The 20,912-nt window shown below is 38.1% G+C and overlaps 1 protein-coding gene across 8 annotated transcripts in view; it reads left to right on the plus strand.

Moving 5' to 3' along the window:
- The window catches only part of LOC117417114 (calmodulin-regulated spectrin-associated protein 2-like), a 54,580-nt gene extending 35,821 nt beyond the window's left edge, over positions 1-18,759 (plus strand). For 2 of the 8 annotated variants that reach the window (XM_034028917.3, XM_034028919.3), the window contains 12 exons: positions 3,433-3,529; positions 3,881-3,986; positions 4,206-4,279; positions 4,575-4,644; positions 5,152-7,288; positions 9,333-9,469; positions 10,364-10,584; positions 11,597-11,693; positions 14,212-14,271; positions 15,341-15,456; positions 15,795-15,913; positions 16,698-18,759. In XM_034028917.3, coding sequence (XP_033884808.3) covers positions 3,433-3,529; positions 3,881-3,986; positions 4,206-4,279; positions 4,575-4,644; positions 5,152-7,288; positions 9,333-9,469; positions 10,364-10,584; positions 11,597-11,693; positions 14,212-14,271; positions 15,341-15,456; positions 15,795-15,913; positions 16,698-17,000 — 3,537 coding nt within the window. In that variant the 3' untranslated portion in view covers positions 17,001-18,759. The remainder of the gene's footprint in view (positions 1-3,432; positions 3,530-3,880; positions 3,987-4,205; positions 4,280-4,574; positions 4,645-5,151; positions 7,289-9,332; positions 9,470-10,363; positions 10,585-11,596; positions 11,694-14,211; positions 14,272-15,340; positions 15,457-15,794; positions 15,914-16,697) is intronic. The other 6 variants (XM_059034783.1, XM_059034784.1, XM_034028920.3 and 3 more) reach the window with 4 other exon arrangements.
- The last annotated feature ends 2,153 nt before the right edge of the window (positions 18,760-20,912 follow it).

Consider the following 20,912-nt stretch of genomic DNA (forward strand, 5'->3'; position numbering starts at 1 on the left):
TTCTCACTCACTCACTCTCTCACTCACTCACTCACTCACTCACTCACTCACTCACACAGACAGACAGACAGACAGGCTTAAGTATCGAAATACAGCCATAACTGCTGAGGTGTGCACATTGTGTGTCTATATAGAAGTGTTTTAGCTTTCATTTTTCTTAATATAGTGGTCTATAGAAACCAGACAGCAGGGTTTTCTTGTGGTGCTTCATTTCAGTACACATTGCCTTTTATATAAAACAAATGTTGTAATATTATATACAGCACTGCCTTGTATATGAAGTGGGACAATGAGCATAAAAAGGTGCATCTTTATTCCCTGCTGGGGATGCACATTCCCAGTGCTTGGGATTTAGTCGAGGCCCCTGCACTGCAAAGGCCTATGGTATTCACCTTCATGTTGAACTAACTAATCTAAAAGATGAACTGCCTAATACCAGCTGCATGTTAATTGCCAGTATATTCTTGTTGACCAGTTTGTAAACCTTTACAGGGTGGTTTTTTTTTTTGGGGGGGGGGGGGGGGGGGCGGCGGGGGGGACTGCAGCATTTCACTTTCTCCATGCTCTGCACTGTTGTAATTGGCATATCATTTAAATATGTGGTCTGTTTGTGTGTAACAATTGATACCTAGGTCTACTATTCATTCACTCTAGGCATTTGTTTTAAATATAGACCATATTGTCAATTTTAAAATTAGTTTTTTTGTTGTCCGTCCCCCCCCCCCCCCCCCCCCCCCCAAGGCAAAGTTGCTCAAACATTATTTAAATTAATCTTTGAAATACAACTACATGAAAGACAAGAATTGTACATTTTTTAAATGTGCTTCTGTAAACCTAAAAACATAGACAATATGGTTTTATATGCAACTTATAATATCCATGCAAGTCCTGCCGGTAAAAGACTACTACAGAACCATAGGTCAGTTTTGTGGTTTAAATGTTTGGTTCTTGCAAGTACCACAGCTACAAAAGCATAGTTCAGTTTTGTAGTTTGAATGTTTGGTTCTTGTGAATGCCACAGCTCTGTAGTCAAATGGAAAACTGCTCTCCAGCTGATGGCAGCAATTAAGCCCTTTTATTGACTGCTGTTGGTTTTGGAAAATGTAATCCCATGTTAGTGGATAGCAAAGCCAGGCTTCCTTATGTCTCATTTAAACAGGATTGCTTAGTTTTCAGCCATTACCGTACTACTTTAAACACCTTTTCTATTATGTGACAGGGTGATGCAGGGTATAGCACTTTTGGTAATACAATAATATCCTCTGGCTGGTTCTAGAAATGCCAGCGCGTTCTCATTTTGCTTTCAAACTTTGATGTTGAAAACCAGGGTTGGGGTCAATTCCTGTTTTTCAATTTCAATTCCTTTTTAAAATCAATCCCCAATTCCAATTCTCATTCCCTTTTATGACGTAGGCTTTATTGAGCAAACAATGAGTTGAGAGTGGAAGGAGTCCTTCTGAAACTGGGGCTAACTTTGAGAGTTCCAAGACTACTGAATCTCACTCGGGCAACTGTTGGAGATGACTGAGCCTCTCACTTTCTGGAAGGATAGCAGACACATGTGCCCTACCTTTGTCAAGTTGGCCTGCAAGTACCTGGCGATACCTGCTTCACCAGCAGTGTTGAGAGGCTTTTTAGCATCACAGGGAAAATTTTCTGCCCAGAATGGTGTCACTTTAAATTGAGCAGTTCATGATGATTCATTGTAACAGCAAGCTGAATTGATTTCATACATTTGTATTGTAATTGTGTAATTACATGTGTTGTTGACAAGATGTACATGTGTTTGCTCAATAAAGCCTGTGTTTATTGGAATTGGAATTAATTAAAAGGGAATGGGATTTGGAATTGGAATTGATTAAAACAAATTATTGACCCCGCCATGCTGAAAACATAGCAGGGTGGAAAAAGTTCTGGGGGGAAAAAAATGTTCCCAGAAATTTCTCATATATTCCAAGGTCATATTTACTTTGATTATCAGGATGGGTTCCACATAAAAGTGCTTTTAATTCCTTACTTGACCAATTGTGTTTGGTTTGATGAGAGATAAATAATGATTAAGCTATGTGTGTTCAAGGCCTTTTGTGTGTCATATGCCGTCACGTGCTGAAACTGAGGTTTTGACCAACATGTGGTTGTGGTATTGTCTAGATAGTGAAATTTTAATAGTACTGTTTATGAACGGATGAAAAGGACATTTTTATAATATGCAATGATAAGCAGTCCATAAACTCTATTGAGGATCTGTATTCATCAGTTCTTGGCTCTAACCTTTCTGAATTGTTCTGATTTATTAATTCTTTCCATTTATCACATTGATATACAGGTTAGGGTTAAATTGTCACATCTAAAGTGACTTTACAAGTTCAGCTGCTATAAAAGCTTTCCACTGTTTATATTCCTCCGAGTCCTGATATAAAAAAAAAAATGCCTGTGTAACAGTGACCCCGGAATAACGTAAGTTAAAGGCTTTTAATGGTTTCAGAAGGCTTTTTAAAGGCTTTTAAAGGCCTCATTCTTTGCCTGTCTGCAGGGTTAGCATTAGTGAAGCCTGCCTGTGGTGTGCACCTCTAACACAAGTGCTTTAATAGCCAGGGGTAAATAACACTGCAGTGGGAATCCCCCCTCTAGTTTCATCCTGGTATAAACGGTTTTAAAATAAGTCTGATAAATTTGGGACTATGAGCACATTTTGTGAGGTTTAAAGATCTCATCGGTCATTCTGAAGACAAATTAATTTTGGTGTAAATAAATTAATTTAGGTGTAGTTTGTTGTTATTTTCTTTCATTATATAATTTGAAAAATAAAAAGTGCTTAAGTCTATTATGAAACGTCAAGAGTATATTTGGGGTGGGAAATATTTCTGCAACCTTTAGGTTTTTATTATTATTATTATGATTTATTTATTTATTTATTTATTTATTTATTAGCAGACGCCCTTACCCAGGGCTACAGTTGTATACAAAATAAAATACAAGAATTACAATACAATTAAGAGCAAGACACAAAATACAATGACTTCAGTCCAAATATAGTAATTAGGAGAATTGCCACCTTATTTTAAAACTCACAGAAGCAAAAATTCACAGCCCAGCTGATTTAGGTTGTCAGTGCAACAATATGTATCACTAAGTATAGAGCTCCCATTACATCTGGAGTGCTCCACTTCTGTGAACAGAGCCATCTTCTGGACAAACAATGTTATTGCACAATTAAATATAGCAGTATTTTACTGTTTGAAGTTCAGTGCTTTTTTTTTTCATGCCGAACAGTGTCTTTTTATGTCTTTTTTTATATTTTTAACTTATCTGGCCTGTATGTTTTGAAGTAGATTCAACTAGCCATGGCCAGTCCGTGTCTGTTTTTGTTTCTGTGGGGAAGAACAAGAAGTCCTTTTTAAAGAGGTCTATCGAATTGTCCTTGTGTTACAGAACAACTACCTGGTGTTTATGGCAGAGCTGTTTTGGTGGTTTGAAGTAGTGAAGCCTTCCTTTGTACAGCCTCGGGTTCTAGACATCGATGTTGATGGTGAGCTTTTCCTTTAGTGATCTCATAACTTAATCATTTAAAATGCAATCATTTCACTTTGTATAATGTGAAACAGTTCATTATGTATAATAATCCAACGTAAAGCAAACATACATGTTTAGTCTTCTTCAGTGTAATATTTAGCCTACTGTGCAGGATACACATGCATTTATTATGTATTAGTTACAGGTGAGTTACATAAAAACTGTAAACTTAATTCAATAACTTTTAGATGGCATGTTCTACAATATAAACTATAATATGAATAAGTGTATATTGTATTTGTTTTTATACACTTATTCTTATTCTTTCCAGAAGATAACTGTGGTAATGCATGCTGTTTATTTCCAGCAGCAGAGGCAGTTCAGCCAATAAGGAACATGCCCACGTTTCCCATTTCGAATGCTACAAAAAGAAGCTTTACTGAGAGTCCTTCCAGTCCAGACATGGATGCCAGGTTAATATTTCTGCTTTTCAAGCACTGTTTTGCAGTCAAATCCTAGTACATTAGAAGCTCCAAGTTAATGAACAATTCATTTTAATTGTCAAGTGTCACATAAGTGTATAAATAATGACAGTGTGTAATTAGTTTTGATTTTGAGTATACTAAAATTGAGTGTCAATTATTTTTTATGTGATTCTCACCCTTTTATGTATTTTTTTTTTTTAATTCAAGCCTAGGCTTGTCACCACCTCTGTCTCTTCTGCCACTTAGACTCAAACAGCAGCGGCCTCAAAATGCCACTTCAGGTAATAACAAACGGAGTTGCCTTCTATTGCAAATGCACAGGAAATTGCTTATGTACCAAGAAAGTTTGCAGCAGCAATGTGTCAGTTTGAGTTATACTTGCTTCAGACTGCCCCAGGTCTCCTTTGTATATAAGCTGCCTGGCTAATGGAAAACAATCAAGTATAAGCAATAGATATTCAAGGGGGTGAAAAAAACATTGTAAAATGTGTTCATTCAATTAATGTTTCATTTTCTTTGTGTAGGCTAGTTTGCCCTTTTCACAGTTGAAGTTATTTGCACTTATTCTTTTATTAGGAGCAATGAGAAGATCCACCTCAATGTCTTATGTGGATGGCTATGTTGGAACCTGGCCGAAGGAAAAAAGGTACACAATTAATTATTTATTATAAGGAAAATAAAAATTGATAACAGCTAAATCATTATTTTCTTTGCATTTGTAAAACTGCTTCAGGGTGCCAATATAATTAATGAAAAATGCATGGATATGTAACGTCATGTTTTAAAATGGCTAAAATCAATTTTATATAAAAAGTTTTACCCAGTCTTAAAATAACAGGTGCACTGATCCAAAGGGATACTTTTAGAGTTGTGTATATTAAGCATTGTAAATCCCCAAGTGCTGTATTGAAATAAAGCCTTGGACATTTTTTAATGTGATAGAGGGATTTTAGCATTCATTCAATAGAGGATTTTGGGATTTAAATGAGCTACTATACTTATCTCTGAATATCTCTTAATTGTTTGGAGTAGTGCACAATCTTTGATTGATGTTTCCTAATCTAATAGGTACTAAACATATGTTATTCCTGATGAATATATTAACCAAGGTATCCATTTAAAATATGTTTCCTGATTTCTATTTCCTGCCCAGGTCATCGGTCCATGGAGTGTCCTTTGACATCCCTTTTGATAAAGAGAACACTATGCAGACCTCTATCCCTCCGAGCCGTGGGATGACCAGATCCTTCAGCAATGAAGGTCTAGGATTTAAACTTAATCAACACCCCAGAAACATAAAGAGAAACCTCTCCTTCCAGCCCGTGAATGGACAGAGCGAAGCAGAAGGCATTGAAGAGGAAATGTACCCAGAAGACCAAACTGACACAGAACTCTACAACAACCATTCAGGAAGAGCTAATCCAAGGAAACAGTATAAACTTTCAAATGGGCCAGTGCTGGATGAGTATGGCAATCCCGCTGGGACACCAAGTATTGAAGAAGCTTTGCAAATAATCCACGATTCCGACAAACCGCATAGTGTCCTTCAGTCCAATAAAGTCAACAATGGGTTTTTCCTCCATAGTCAGGATTTAGGTGATTTTAATTCCAAACTTAACACAGAGGAACCATGCTTGGACTCTACTGCAGAGACAAAGGGGGCTATGAGCCCTGACACTACTGAGGTGGACACTGGGATTCATGTTCAGACAGAAGACATTCAGGAAACAATAGACGAGGACTCTTCTTTAAGAGACTACACAGTGAGCATGGACTCTGACTTGGACCACGACTATGAACTAAAAGTAAGCAATCCCAGGGACATCACAAGCCCATGCCCGAGCTCAGTAAGTGCCAAGTCCCAGGCTGGGAGCAGTGCTTCTTCCAGCTCTGGAGTTAAGATGACCAGTTTTGCAGAACAGAAGTTGAGGAAAATTAACCATGTTGATGGCAGGAGCAGCGGAAGCAGCTCCCAAAAGACAACCCCAGAGAGTTCAGAGCTAAACATTCCACACATGGGGGCATGGACTCAAACACCGGAGGAGAGCCCGGTCAGGCAGGGGAGAGATCCCACACAGCTCCTGGCTTCGGAAATGGTTCATCTCAGGATGCAGTTGGAGGAGAAGAGGAGAGCGATTGAAGCCCAGAAGAAGAAGGTAGAGGCAGCGTTTACAAGACACCGGCAGAGAATGGGGAGAACAGCATTCCTGACTGTAGTAAAGAAGAAAGGAGACGGCACATCGCCACTTAGGGAGGAATCTATTGGTTCAGAGGATGAAAAGCTATCAGCTGACAGCCAGCCTTCCAAGATGTCAGAGGATAATACCCTAAAACCTGGGAAATGCAAAACTGAGGATACATGGTCTGAAGATAACATGGACCCAGCTCAGAGCAGGTGGCTGAAATCACCCACTGATGAGTCTATAGGAGAGGGAGACCTTGTAGAGTACACCAAATCCATTGAGAAGCTGAACTCTTCTCTGAACTTCCTGCAGCAGGAAATGCAACGCATAGCACAGCAACAGGACATCATCATGCAGATGAGGGAGCAGCAAGCCTGGGGGATCTCTCCTTCACAGCCATCTCCTCAGAAACAGGTGCGGGAGCTCCGCTCTACTTCACGCTCGACTGGCTCTCTGTCACCGGTCCTGTCATCGGCCGGAGAATCCCCAAGGACTTCTCATCGATCCCCTCAGGCCATAACAAGAAAGTCAGCGTCTTTTCACTCCAAAACCCCAAGGACTCAAAGACCAAACGAGTTAAAAATCGCCCCTTTCAGCCGTGTCTTGACCAGTCCCCAGTCAGTAGACAGTCTCCCCCACCTCCGGAGGTTTTCTCCCAGCCAGATCCAGACAAAGTCGTTTGTGCACTTCGGAGATGACCATGCGCCCACCGGTGAATCGGAGTCGAGAGACAAGTATTCTGCCCAGGAACCTAAACCAGCAGACTCTGCGACAGAGCAAGGTTCAGAGATGGGGGAGGCACATAAGCAGCTCCCAGCAGAGGAAGAGAAGGAGGATAAGGAGGATAAGGAGGAGGTCAAGCCCCTGGAATCGACAGTTTCAGAAGTATTATCCCAGCCTGTTAAAGAGACCTTTATTCTTACCCCCAACACTGAAAACCCAAGGGAGCCTATAGGACAGAGCACTAAGACTGTGAGCTTGATTGAGGTTCCTCTCTCTGTGCTGAAGCCGCTAGAGGGGCAGGTGCTGGAGGAAGCCGGTGAGGGAGGCAGTACCGGAGACATTTATTATGATGATCAGAAAATGTGCTGTGGATTCTTTTTTAAAGTAAGCAATAAATGACTGCAGAATCTTGCTTTTCTGTGAATAATTTACTGATATCATCAAGATTCATATGCATTTTTAAACACAGAGTATTCTTATATTACATTTACATGACTTAATTAAAAAATGCATCAGCATACCGCATGGACTATCTATAACACAATGTAACAATTTTTTTTTTTTGGTTCCTGGGTAATAAGTGTTATTTCCTAATTGCTTATGCCTCAAAAGTATAGAAAATGGCTATTATTCCCCACAAACTTTGCTTTTGTGACCAGGACAGTGATATTTTGAAATGTACCTATTTTCCAGAACATTCCAGATAGATTCAGTGCTGAGTAAACTTGGAGTAACTTCTAGAACTTTCTAGAACTTTCCAGTAATATAAATAATAGTATAAATACAGGGGCCTTAAGCCCACCAGTTCAGTTTAGTTCCAGCTGCCTAAGTGGATACATATCTGCATTTTTCTGAGATGGCATCAAGAGGCTGCAATGGTGGCATTCCTGATGGGTCTCCAAGGCGGTTTTACCAAGTTTCCCTGCTATCTTTGCCTTTGGGACAGCAGGGACACCAAGGCGCACTACCACAGACGGGACTGGCCACAGCGGACCGAGTTCTCTGTGGGGAGGAACAACGTCAAGTGGGAGCCACTGGTGGACCCCCGGAAGGTGCTGATGCCACCACTGCACATCAAATTGGGCTTTATGAAACAATTTGTAGGAGCTCTAGATAAGGAGTCGGCAGCCTTCAAGTAACTTCAAGACTTCTTCCCTAAGCTGTCTGAGGCAAAGGTCAAAGCCGGTGTCTTCGTCGGACCACAGATAAAGAAGATCCTGGAGTGCAATGAATTCCCCAAGAAGCTCACTAGTAAGGAGAAAGCGGCTTGGAACAGCTTTGTCGCAGTGGTTCCGGGCTTCCTGAGCAATCACAAGGCCGAAAACTATGTGGAGCTGGTTGAGACTCTGGTGAAGAACTACGACACAATGGGCTGAAGGATGTCCCTCAAAGTCCATATCCTTGATGCTCATCTTGATAAATTCAAGGAGAACATGGGAGCGTACTCAGAGGAGCAAGGCGAGCGCTTCCACCAGGATATACTGTACTTTGAACGCCATTACCAAGGACAGTATAATGAGAACATGATGGGAGACTACATTTGGGGGCTGATTCGTGAAAGTGATTTACAGTATAATCGTAAATCTCAAAAAAACTACTCACTTCTAAATCTTTTGTAGTCATTTTTGTATTACTTTAGTATAAATACATGTTAATTTGGATTCATATGTTGTTGTTTTTCTGACTTTATGTGAACGAAAAGACACAAATTCGTCCGATTTCTCAGTGGAAATAGGTAAATTTCAAAATATCACTGTCCTGGTCACAAAAGCAAAGTTTGTGGGGAATAATAGCCATTTTCTATACTTTTGAGGCATAAGCAATTAGGAAATAACACTTACTACCCAGGAACAAAAATTGTGTTACATAATCACATAGCGTTTTCCACATTGCATTGAATTCAGTAGGTGCATAATATTAGGTTGACCTAATGACAGGACAAAGAATTTTCCCCACATTGGACCTTTGCAATCAATATCGTCATTTGAAATTATTGGTAATAAAATAATGATTAATATAGGTCAAAGTCATGGAAGCACTCTACTAAGACTAAAGACTTGGTAGTCTTGGTGAGATATGAGAGGTGTGAGTGATTTAATAAGATTAAGGTCAAGAAAGCTGTGGCTGTTGAATAACTGAAATAACATTTTGTGGATGTCACTTTAGAGCAATGGATATGCCAGAGTAAACCAACTCCAAAAACAAGGATTTTGGGAACATGTAATTATTGTTATTACTGTTGTTTACAGGTGTACTTGGTTCAAAACTAGATATTATTATTATTTATTTATTTTATTTTTTTACTTGACTCATCCTGAGTTAAGATAATACATACTATAATGTTGAAAATATTTTGATGGTTTAGTTGTATACTAGATATGCATGTGACTGAGTTGGAATTACTGACAGCTATTCTTTGTTTGGACAGGATGACCAGAAAGGAGAAGACGACATGGCGATGAAGCGAGCGGCCCTCCTGGAGAAACGACAGCAGAGGGAGAGGGAGAACCAGCAGCGAAAGCAGCAGCTGGATGTGGAACTGGAGCAGAAGAAAGAGGAGGCCAGGTAGGACATTTGCTTGTTCTTCTGGAACACAAACGAAAACCTTTCATTAGACTGTGTCAAGACGCCAGAAGTCTACAGGAGCCAGGCAGGTTTCTCTAGGTAGAACTCAAACAATGCCCTTGTGTGGTGTAAATATATTGGGCTTAAGTGTTCCACGCCGGAAAGATTTTGCCAAACCAATTTGGAATTCAGACAATGGCTTTAAAGAGTAAGTAGCGGGATTCCGAAAAATATAGCGTTACACATCCCCACGTGTTGCTACAACTGTTTAAATAATGTACCTGTCAATGTCCATTCGAGTGCACTGGGGTTTGAGATCTGTCTTCTAAATCACTGCAGGAAGAGCAATACATTTAAAAAAAAAAAAAAAAAAAAAAAAGTGCTCTGGCTTTTCTGTTCCGTACCACATCTTGGATTGTGATTGCTGTGTTACCTGTTTGACAATGTGGGCAATAGTCCTTACACTATCAGTGCACTAGAGCGGCAATTTTTAAAATATCTTTGAAACAGACTGTAAAGTTTAATAAGTGTAAAAAGTTGTCAAGATGTTAACAATGAAAAGAAAAATTACAGGTGCATTGTTTAAACAGTTGTAGCAACACATGGGGACATGTAACGCTATATTTTATGGAACCCCACTACATACTCTTTAATGCCCATATAAATGTTTATTTAACATATTAAGGCCTTCAGCACCACAGTGGCCACAGCTACAACAAAAAAAAAAACATGCTGAGATTAAGTTCAAGCCTCCCCAATGAGCCGCATACACCACTTCATACACTGCAGCACCTAGTGTATCTTGTGGAGTGGGTCCCCCATCACAATACTGACCTGGCCCAGTGTGGTAAACCCAGCTTTCCTGTTAAAGCTCAAACATCCACCATTTTCCAGGATTAAAGCAGAAGAAGAGCGTCAGAAGAAAGAGGATGAGAAGGCACGGCGAGAGTACATCAAGCAGGAGTTCCTGCGGAGGAAGCAGCTCAAACTGATAGAGGACATGGACACGGTGATAAAACCTCGGCCTGCGAGCTCCAAGCAGAAAAGGCCTCGTCCCAAGTCGGTACATAGAGATATAATGGAGTCGCCCAGAACCCCCGTCAGAGCTTCAGCAGGTAACGCATGTGGCCACGGTCTGCAAGGAGTCTGTTCTGTGCCAATGGTATCACCCTGCTTTGTGCCACCTTCCAAAATCCACAACCGCACTCACATCACTAACTAACTGCGTTTGGTCAGTTCTTGATAAATCATTGGAAAGGATCTAACTTTCAGATTCCCAATCCATGTTTGCATTCATGCATAAAGCTGATCAGCCCTGCATTTCTAAACCTGCAGTAAGCCTTCATATCTGTCTATAAAAATACTTAACAAACTTCTCATGAACTAATCTGCTTTGGAAGCTAACCTTACAGATATTTCACTAACACTCGTTTAAGCTTTTGGAGGTCCTTCAAAGCTTAGACTAAATAAAAAAAATATATTAGTTTGCAAAATCATTTTAAAGCTTTTCATTTGATAATTTCATCATAAATGTTATTTTTTTCATATTTTCTGGCTGGCAAAGGTTATTGTGCTTCCTGTGGAATGTTCATTTAAAAAATCGTAGAATGTGTAGTGTAGTGTACTGTTTTAAGTTGCTTTACTATTAATTTGGAATGGTGACCGGTTGAATGCCTTTAGTTATTTGGTCAATTTAATTAGACACATTGATTTGGATTTAAGTAGTGGTGACTGGATTTTCAGAATCAATAACAATTGTATAAAAGTCTAGTGTGTGTCATCATATTAGAAGACCGATTTAAAGCATGAACCAGAGGGTACAGACCAATATTTTATTTCTGTTTTTTCTGTTTCTATAACATTTTGATGGTCATCAGAAAACTGTTCGTGTTTGTGTCCAGCAGCAAAATGGTGTTCTTGCAAATTAAAATATTTAAAGTAAATAATATGCCTAATATTATAAAGCTGCAGATGTATGCGTGCATATATGCAATAGTTGAAAACAACACACAATGTAGGTGGGGGCAAAGAATTATGAACAGACTTGTTGCATAGTTGTTTTATTTTATTTTTTTTTTTTAATTATGATTTTTTTTTTTTTTCTGCTAAATTTCTTTCCTAATCTAGGTTCACGACCTCGTGTGTTTTCAGTGTCTAGCCTTTCACTGGCCTCCTTAAACCTAGCAGACAATGAGAGCATGCTATCAGGCAAGAGAAGTCCCAGGTAAGGTTTCTTTTTTCATTCACTACTATTTAGATTAGGGGTCCCTCAGGTCATGCATTGGGGCCTTTCTCCTTGTTTAATCGAATATTCTGCAGGTAAAATTGGACAAGGATACCCGGTTGATACTGCTTGTGCAGTGGGATTTTTAAACTGGACTTCTTTAGGCATGACACCTTCATACCAGCCCCACATGCACAGTTGGGTTATGGTATGGATTTCCATGTGCATGACAACATCCTGCAACCCCCTTGATCCACAGACAGGCATGATATGTAGTGATCTGCACCACTAATACCTTTGCTTCCTCTATTGCTTATTTAACAGCAATCTAGTACTTGAAAGTATGTTGTGATTAATTGAGAAACGTAAATTTAAAAATATATACGTTCATTTGGAAAATCAAATATCTGCCTTAAACAGTACAGATTTGTGGAAAATGTTACTGTCTAGTTTACGGAACAGGTGGAATGCATGTACAGTGCTGAGAAAGTTTGTGAACCCCAATGATAATTATGGAAATTCCATAGTTTTACCATGATAGCCTTCTTGAATGAAAACCAGTCTTTTCTAAAATATCAATAGGGTTTATATTAACCAATTCCATGTCTTTTGAAACGAAACAAAATGATGTATGAATTAGACAAACAATGAGTAATTAAGATTCAGGGTATGTGGAAAAACTAAGTGAACCCCTGGTTTTATCAGCTCAATTAAGGGGATAATTAGAATCAGGTGTTTAAATAATTAGGTAGATCTTCAGGGGTGAGTTTGGGAGGCCCCACCCTATATAAAGATCAGAAACTTTGGTCTGAGTTTGGTCTTCACCATACAGGCGTGTGGAAACACGTCATGCCATGATCAAAAGAAATCTCTGAGGACCTCAGAAAAACAGTTATTGATGCTCTTCAGTCTAGAAAGGGTTACAAAACCATTTCTAAGGATTTGGGGCTCCACCAATCCACTGTCAGACAGATAATCTACAAATGGAGAAAGTTCAAGACCACAGTCACTCTAGCCAGGAGCGGTCGTCCTACCAAAATCTCTCCAAGAACAAACCAGAAAATCATCAAGGAAGTCACAAAGAACACCAGAGTAACATCCAAGGATCTGCAGGCCACTCTCGCCTTGGCTAATGTGAGTGTTCATGACTCAACTATCAGAAAAAGACTGAACAAGAATGGTGTTCGTGGATAGCCAGGAGGAAACCACTGCTCTCTAAAAAGAACATTGCTGCCCATCTGAAGTTCGCCAAAGAGCACATAGATGATCCACAAGACTTCAGGAACGATGTTCTCTGGACAGACGAGTCAAAGGTAGAACTTTTTGGCCTCAATGAGAAACTTATGTTTGGTGAAAACCAAACACTGCGTTCGAACAGAAGAACCTTATCCCAACCGTCAAGCATGGTGGTGGGAGTGTGATGGTTTGGGGCTGCTTTGCTGCCTCAGGACCTGGACGGCTTGCCATCATTGACACAACCATGAATTCTGCATTGTATCAGAAGATTCTAGGGGAGAATGTCAGGCCATCCGTCCGTGAGCTGAAGCTGAACCAAAAGTGGGTCATGCAGCAAGACAATGATCCTAGACATACAAGCAGATATACAAAAGAATGGCTATAGAAGAAGAAATTCCGCGTTTTAGAATGGCCTAGTCAAAGTCCGGACCTAAACCCCATCAAAATGTTGTGGCAGGACCTGTAGCGAGCTGTCCATGCAAGGAAGCCCTCAAATGTCACAGAGTTGAAGCAGTTCTGTAAGGAGGAATGGGCCAAGATTCCTCAAAACCGATGTGAGAGACTGACCAACAGTTACAGGAAATGCTTAGTTAAAGTCATTGCTGCTCAAGGGGGTGCCACCAGTTACTGAATCTAAACTTTATGTTCACATACTTTTTCACACATGGATATTTAATGTTGAATCATTTATGGATAAATAAATCTTGAAAAAAGTATCATGTTTTTGTGTCATTTGTTTAATCAGGTTATCTTTATCTATTATTAGGACTTGGATTAAAATCTAATAACATTTTAGGTTTGAAATATGTGAAATATGTGAAAATCCTAAGGGGTTCACAAACTTTTTCTTGGCACTGTATGTCACAAGCAGCTTTTCTTTCATAAATGCATGACTAGCTGAAGCCTATTAATATACTAAGCTGAAAGGAAAGCCTGGATATTTCATATAAAAATAATCCCCAACATTTGAAACTTGTTTTTATTCAATGAATATAATAGTTTAAGAAACATTTAAAAATTACTGTACTAAACGTACACTACATGCGTAGTTAAAATGACTGTGAGCCCCTTTAAAAGTAAAGCTTTTTGTGGCTTTATATTCTGAAATCAGCATAGTCTATTAAAATTGCCCTGTCCATGAGTTGCACGAGCATCAAAAAAGTCATACTTTTTCTTTCCCGAAAGTGTATGCCTCCTCGCAAGCACCCGCAGACCTGTTCTTTATCCTACATCCTTGTTTCTTTTTCTTTGTGTCTCCCCCTCTCTGGATTTTCTGAAGCAGTAGCGTAGCCTCTGGAAACCTTTACTACTTAATGAAATCATCTAAACTGAACAAGGCAAGGTCAGTCCCCTTTGATATGAAATAAGTCACTCCACCATCCCTGTTCCTGCTTATAGTAACACTACTATATCACTAATATAGATTCAATCAGGTGGGTCTTGGTGCCCTTACAAAATAACAGTTTTGCTGGCCTCACCCTGACATGGAACTTGTGAATTATGTAATAAACAGATAGTTGGAATATAGGAAGTATTATTAGATTGAAGGAAGTGTGTTCCTCTTTTAAGGTAAGGGAATTTATGTACCTAAGGGTCTGTCCAACAACCATACCTGTTTTACCCATATTTTTCTGTATTCTATAGTGTAAGATGGCTGTTCATAATAGGTAGCTAACCTCACATTAACTGTAAGAACACTTGGTAGATGAAACTACAGCCTACCAAATATTCTGAACTCTTTATCCAATGGAAAAGGTTTCACTGGTGCCTTGCCCAGGATCCAAATCACTGATTTACAGGAGTCACCAACACCACACCACACCCCACACCCTCCATATCACCAATCATTTGTTTCCTGCTTAACCTACCTCTGTAGGACTTTGGTATGGTTATATATATATATATATATATATATATATATATATATATATATATATATATATATATATATATATATATATATATAATATCATTTTCAATCACTCAACACCCACAGTACAGAAATGTTCATTAATGATCAACAAAATGAGAATACGTTAAAGAAAAAGATGTAAAGCTGGTCCATTCGTATCTCAGAGAAACTGGAGAAACAGATAACGACATAGAACGTCTGTACAGCACTGAAACACTATGTTTAAAAAAAAAACGAACTGTACAGCTGAACCTCTTCTTTAATATTAGCATCAAAAGGGTATCCATGTATTACAAAAAATAATAGATGGGCCTCTTCAGTGAGTTACAAGAAAACAATTCCATCTCAGGTTTCTGTGACCGTTTATAAATTTATGCCGTCACAGAAACCCTAGATTAAATTATTTTCCTGTAACTCACTGAAGCCCATCTATTGGATGGATGGATGGATGGATGTTATAATGTTGTGTGAAGAATCATTATTTCCGTGTCTCTTCCAGACCTGAGTCCACAGATGGGCTTTTGTCTCCTTGTCGATCATCCAGTCGCAATGAGGAGAAGGACTGGGAAAATGGCTCAACAACCTCTTCAGTGGCGTCGAATACAGAGTACACAGGTAGTTTCTGTTTAAGCGTGTGCTCTGAGTCACCAAATTATTGTCAGCATGTTGTATGTGTGGAATGTATTTAGATTATGACAAATAAAGAATTGTTATATAAGGTATTCTGTTTTAAATGCAATAATTTCTGACATGAGTTGATTCAGTTCTGATCTCTAAACTTTAAAACACCAGCTGGTCATTCTGGCAAAACCACTTAGAGTTTAAAACAGATGATTAGCTATAGGTAACAGTACTTCGTTTTAGCTGTCAATGCTTTAATTTGTGGAATACTATTCTTAAATAAATACAACCTGACGTGTGTGTTCAATTGTTTTCCTCTGCTCTGTACATAGGACCAAAGCTGTATAAGGAACCAAGTGCAAAGTCTAACAAACACATAATCCAGAATGCTTTAGCTCATTGTTGCCTGGCCGGCAGAGTAAACGAAGGTCAGAAGAATAAAATATTAGAGGTAAGACAATGCAAAAGGTAAGACAATGCAGTCCCTGTGAAAGGTAGCCACACAATACCTGTTTAAAACTATAGTGTATTCATGCTTAAGTAATCCCCTATCGAAGTGTACAAAACCTATATGAGAATTAGTATTTGTCTGCTTTTATCAGACAACATGCTGGGTGCTAAAATCGCAAACTGTATGGATTTAATGTAATTTGCACCATTTCTTAGGTACGCCTTATTTTACACTGTATACTTATGTATGTATATTGACAGTATTTCTGTCATATGTTCATGCCTGCATCTCCTGTTGATGTGAGATTTCAATCACATATGGCATGTATTCCAGTTATAATTAACTGAGAAAGACCATCGGTTACTTGCAGCTACAAACAGGAGAAACGCTGTATGGGAACTTAAAAAAACTTTAATACAGCTTCACCAAAAAAAGATATGTTTTATTGAAGAGAAACAAATAACATTTGGAAAGCAAACTCAGTGAAGCAAGTACAACCAATTGAAGTTAGATGGTGATTAGAGAAACATTACAGGGATGGAAATAAGGCTCCTATTCCATTCCTGGTTTTACAATGAGTTTAATAATACACATCTGAGCTTGTTACCGATACACTGGGGCTAATCAAATACATATTAAAACCTAGAATGGGTGAAACCGCTGTACAGCGTTAGTCTTATTTCTATCCCTGCATTACATAAAAGGGAAAAAAAAGTATTATTTAAACATTGTTTGATTTTGGAGATACAAATATAAAATACACTTTTTTTTCTTCTTTGCACAGGAAATGGAGAAATCAGAGGCCAATAACTTTTTGGTGTTGCTCCGGGATGCTGGCTGCCAGTTCAGGTCGGTGTACACGTACTATCCTGAGATGGAGATGATCAACAAGCTGGCTGGCATTGGGCCAAAGTCCATCTCCAGGAAGATGATAGAGGGGCTTTACAAATACAACTCTGACAAGAAACAGTTCAGCCACATTCCCGCCAAAACCATGTCTGCCAGCGTTGATGCAATTACCATTTACTGCCACTTGTGGGCCAAGAGGCCAGTGACGCCCAAAAAAGTGCTGCCTTCCAAGTCATAGTGGATTGAACTCTGTTTTTTGGAAATTTTTTTAAAAACATTGCACTTCACTTTACCATTAGGAAAAGGCTTTTAGCTGCCGATGGACAATAACACTAGATCCATTTTTTATTTTTTTTTGTTCGAACTGGACACAGAGTCGTTATGCACAACTGGAATGTAAAACACTATTTAAAATTATTAAATGGATATCACTAATGTGTTTAGTACAAGAGATCATTGAATATTAGGTCATTTTATTGAAGCACGTGTGTGTGGTTTTGTGTGTGCTAATCGAAAGATATATTTTAATTTGGTGCACTGAATGCCATTCATCTGTATAGATTGAATAGTCATACCTGTTAACATTTGTGGCCTTATGCTTTTTTTATTTTGTATGCGACTGCCATGAGGTATTTGTGAGGGTGTTATTTCATGAGAGGTTTTTGAATGCAAGTGACATTTGTTACTTATTTTGTGATAGAAAAAAAAATATGTTTGGTCTTAAGAGTTGAGTTGAAAACCTGAAGGTATCAGGGGAGGTCTTAAAAAGTACTATGTACCTTTACAAAGTGTATCATGTTGTACTGTAGATTTAAAGGACGTCACTACAAAAGTATTAACTTATTAACTAGGTTATAGCAAATGGCAAAACTGACAAACTCCAAAACTGATGTTTCTTTAGAAATGTATTTAACGGCAAGTTTACACAGTAGAATGTTTAAAGAAACAAAATAAAGTGGACACAACTAATACGTTTCATTACATATTTATGTTATGCATTTGGCTTCTCAGCTCTAGCTATAGTATAAAGAGCCTTTGTTGCTACTCCAAGTAATGTAATGAACATATAACGTCCACTGTTAACAGGATTCGTTATTGTCAATCTCTGTATTCACACCCCACCCCTGCACCCCCCCCACCCCAAATCAGTTAATTCACACCCCACCCCTGCACCCCCCCTCCCACCCCAAATCAGTTAATTCACACCCCACCCCCGCACCCCCTCATCCCCACCCCCACCCTCACCCTCATCCCCACATCAGTTCATTCAAATGTCTATTACATTAACACTAAAGAACCCATACCAGTAAATACAATGAAAAACATTTGTCATGTCGGGTTACAGATATTATATTTGGCATTTAAGATTTTCACATTCAGTGGGACTAGTTTGCCAGACTTGGCTGTTCTGAGCAAATGAGTGGTTCCAGGAGGGTTAAACTGTAGTTTAGAGTTGTAAATACCAGTTTAAAAACCAAGGGTATTCACGAATACTGAAACTCCAGTCATGTATCCAACAGCCATAGTGATTGCTGTATTAGCTACATGTCTTAGTAGGTCATATTATGTTTTCATGGAAAGTTTTATCCATGAAAAATGATGTATTTATCTGGCCAAACATTACTGCCACATTTATTTATTTTTCTTTTTAAGGTTTATGTATACATAAATGTGCATATTAAGCATGTTATTACTAAAGAGAATCCCTGATTTTTTTTTTTTTTAATTTCCCCCATGGATGGGAGCTAGCTAAGTAATAGGGTTAAAATAAAACAAGAAATACCTGATATAGTTTTGATAGACTGCAGGTCACAGGCCTCCCATGTCCTGTCTTATATTTTCATACTCTTGAAATGATATACCGGTATGTATTTCCATGTGTGTGTTGTCAATCAGATAAATACTAAGGGGATGATATGTTGTTACTGCTATACTGTGTTTGTGAGGTGGAGGTGTCCGTATTCCTTCAGTAAATGTCTTATCGAGAATCTGCAAAAGTAGTGGTGTGTTATTTACTTCTGTTTTCAAAGTTTTGTTTTTGCTGCAGTAAGCCAACTATAGTCAAAGCTTTTCTTTTTATTGCTTATATTATTAGTTGTCTTGAGAATCAGGATTTTAGGTTCCTCCAGGTTTTATTACATTGTTGTCGTTTTTTGTTAATGTTTAAATATAATTTAGATTTTCTTTAGATTTGTCAAAACTGTATAAAAAGTCCATTACCATCTGAACATTTGAGAGAGATATGGCTCTATATGTTTTTAATCATTGGCTTATCCATACTATATGCATGTATAAGAATAAGATATGTAATTCACAACATCTGAAATGTATAGATACGTGTATATAAAACTATGAGGGACTCAAAACATATGAACATTGTTTCTGTAGGCATGTATAGGGATTTCACAGGTATCATGGAGCAGATTTGAATCCACAGCTTCAGATAAGGTTTGAAAATGTCTGTGATAAACACAGAACTGTAGAATATCTTATCAAATACAGTTAAAATGTTTACCGATGATAACTAAGACGGGTGTATAGGAATAACTTCATATAATTACCATGTTGTTTTTAATTTGGAGATAAATACAGATTGTATTTTTAAACAGTCTGTGGTTTAAGTAAAGTAAAAACCAGCTTCTGTAAATGTCTTGAATTGTCATGCAATGACTATATGGATTAAGATTTTATGGCACTCCTTATTTGATGTGTTTGTGTGTGTGTGTTTTTTTCAACCTATACCAAATAGTAGATTTTCTTAATTTCAGTATAGCAAAACTCACTTCAAATTTCTGATGATAGATAGATAGATAGATAGATTAGAATGTGAGGTATGGTTGAAATCTTAAAAGATGTGACATTTAACATTACATTTCCTTTTAAGGTAACGCTATAGGAATTGAAGTTGTGCAGACATACATTTGTGTTTGTCTACTTGATGTAGTTTCTTACAGTTTTGTAGTTTTACCTTCAAGTTATGATTGAGCATTTTATGGAAGGATTCCTTTTAATGGCTACACATACAAAAATGTCATATCAAAGGTGCCATGAACTTTTACTCTATGCTGATGAAGAGATGCGCTTCGGGGTCTGAGTACTTTAAACTGTGTTCTTTCATTTCTTTCTTTCCATCTTTTTTTGTTTTAAATCAAACTCAAGTTAAAGTGACATTCCCCCCATACAGTATCTATAGGTAGAATGTGCCTGTTTTAGTTCTGATGTGTATTAGTAGAAAAATGTTATTGTATGTTATAAACAAGTATGAACATTGTTCTTTCTCTTTTTTAAAAGCCTGCTAGTTTTATAATAATATGTAATGGTATTTAGTTTCGCAGGTTACCAGGAAACCTTATACAGGTGGCAGATTTGAATGTCTGTCTCTAACACAAACACTGGTGCTTTCATTTGGGGTATATTTATGGAATTGCCAAACAAACAGTTGTATGTGTTTCTGGGACAAAAAAAAAAAAAATTCAAGTGGCAGCAGTTATTTTGGTTACTGAAACCTTTTGGGTTTTCCTTTATCAGAGGTTTTACTTTAGGACAACGTGTGCTGTATAGTTGTTTTATTTGGCTGTTTAAAGCCAAAACAAATAACAATTTAATTATAAATGGGCACTGTTGATTATTGTACAGTGTGTGGTGTGCTAATCTGTCCACCTTGGTGGAGCATTGCTTCCATTTCCAGACGCTGTGCTGTCGTATATTGTCAAATATTGCTAAAGTAGCATGTAGTTTTTATTTTTTTTTCATTTTGCATCAAATAAATTGAAGCATGACCGCACAAAAGGTACTTGGTTGTTGCCTACCTGTTAAAATGTCCCAACTCCAGCAACATGCCTGCTATGTGGAGGTTTTCTTTTGTTTTATTAAAAATGTCACATTTTTGAAAGATTTCTTGTTAATTACATTTTCAACCCACCCAACCCAGGAATTCTCTACCTATAAGTCATATCTGCCTAGCTCTTTTTAACTTGGATAGATAATTAGTAGTCTTTCATGAGTTAAAACATAAACCACATACTGTAAACTCCCCAAACCTCATAGCAATCTCAACATTGTTGTTGCCTCTTGTGTAATTGGTTATGTCTGTATTATTAAGGACTGTCCTTTATCTTCTCTCTTGTATGCTTGCAAACTAAACATCAGA

This window comes from Acipenser ruthenus, chromosome 12, assembly GCF_902713425.1.
Source record: "Acipenser ruthenus chromosome 12, fAciRut3.2 maternal haplotype, whole genome shotgun sequence".
Taxonomy (NCBI): Eukaryota; Metazoa; Chordata; class Actinopteri; order Acipenseriformes; family Acipenseridae; genus Acipenser; species Acipenser ruthenus.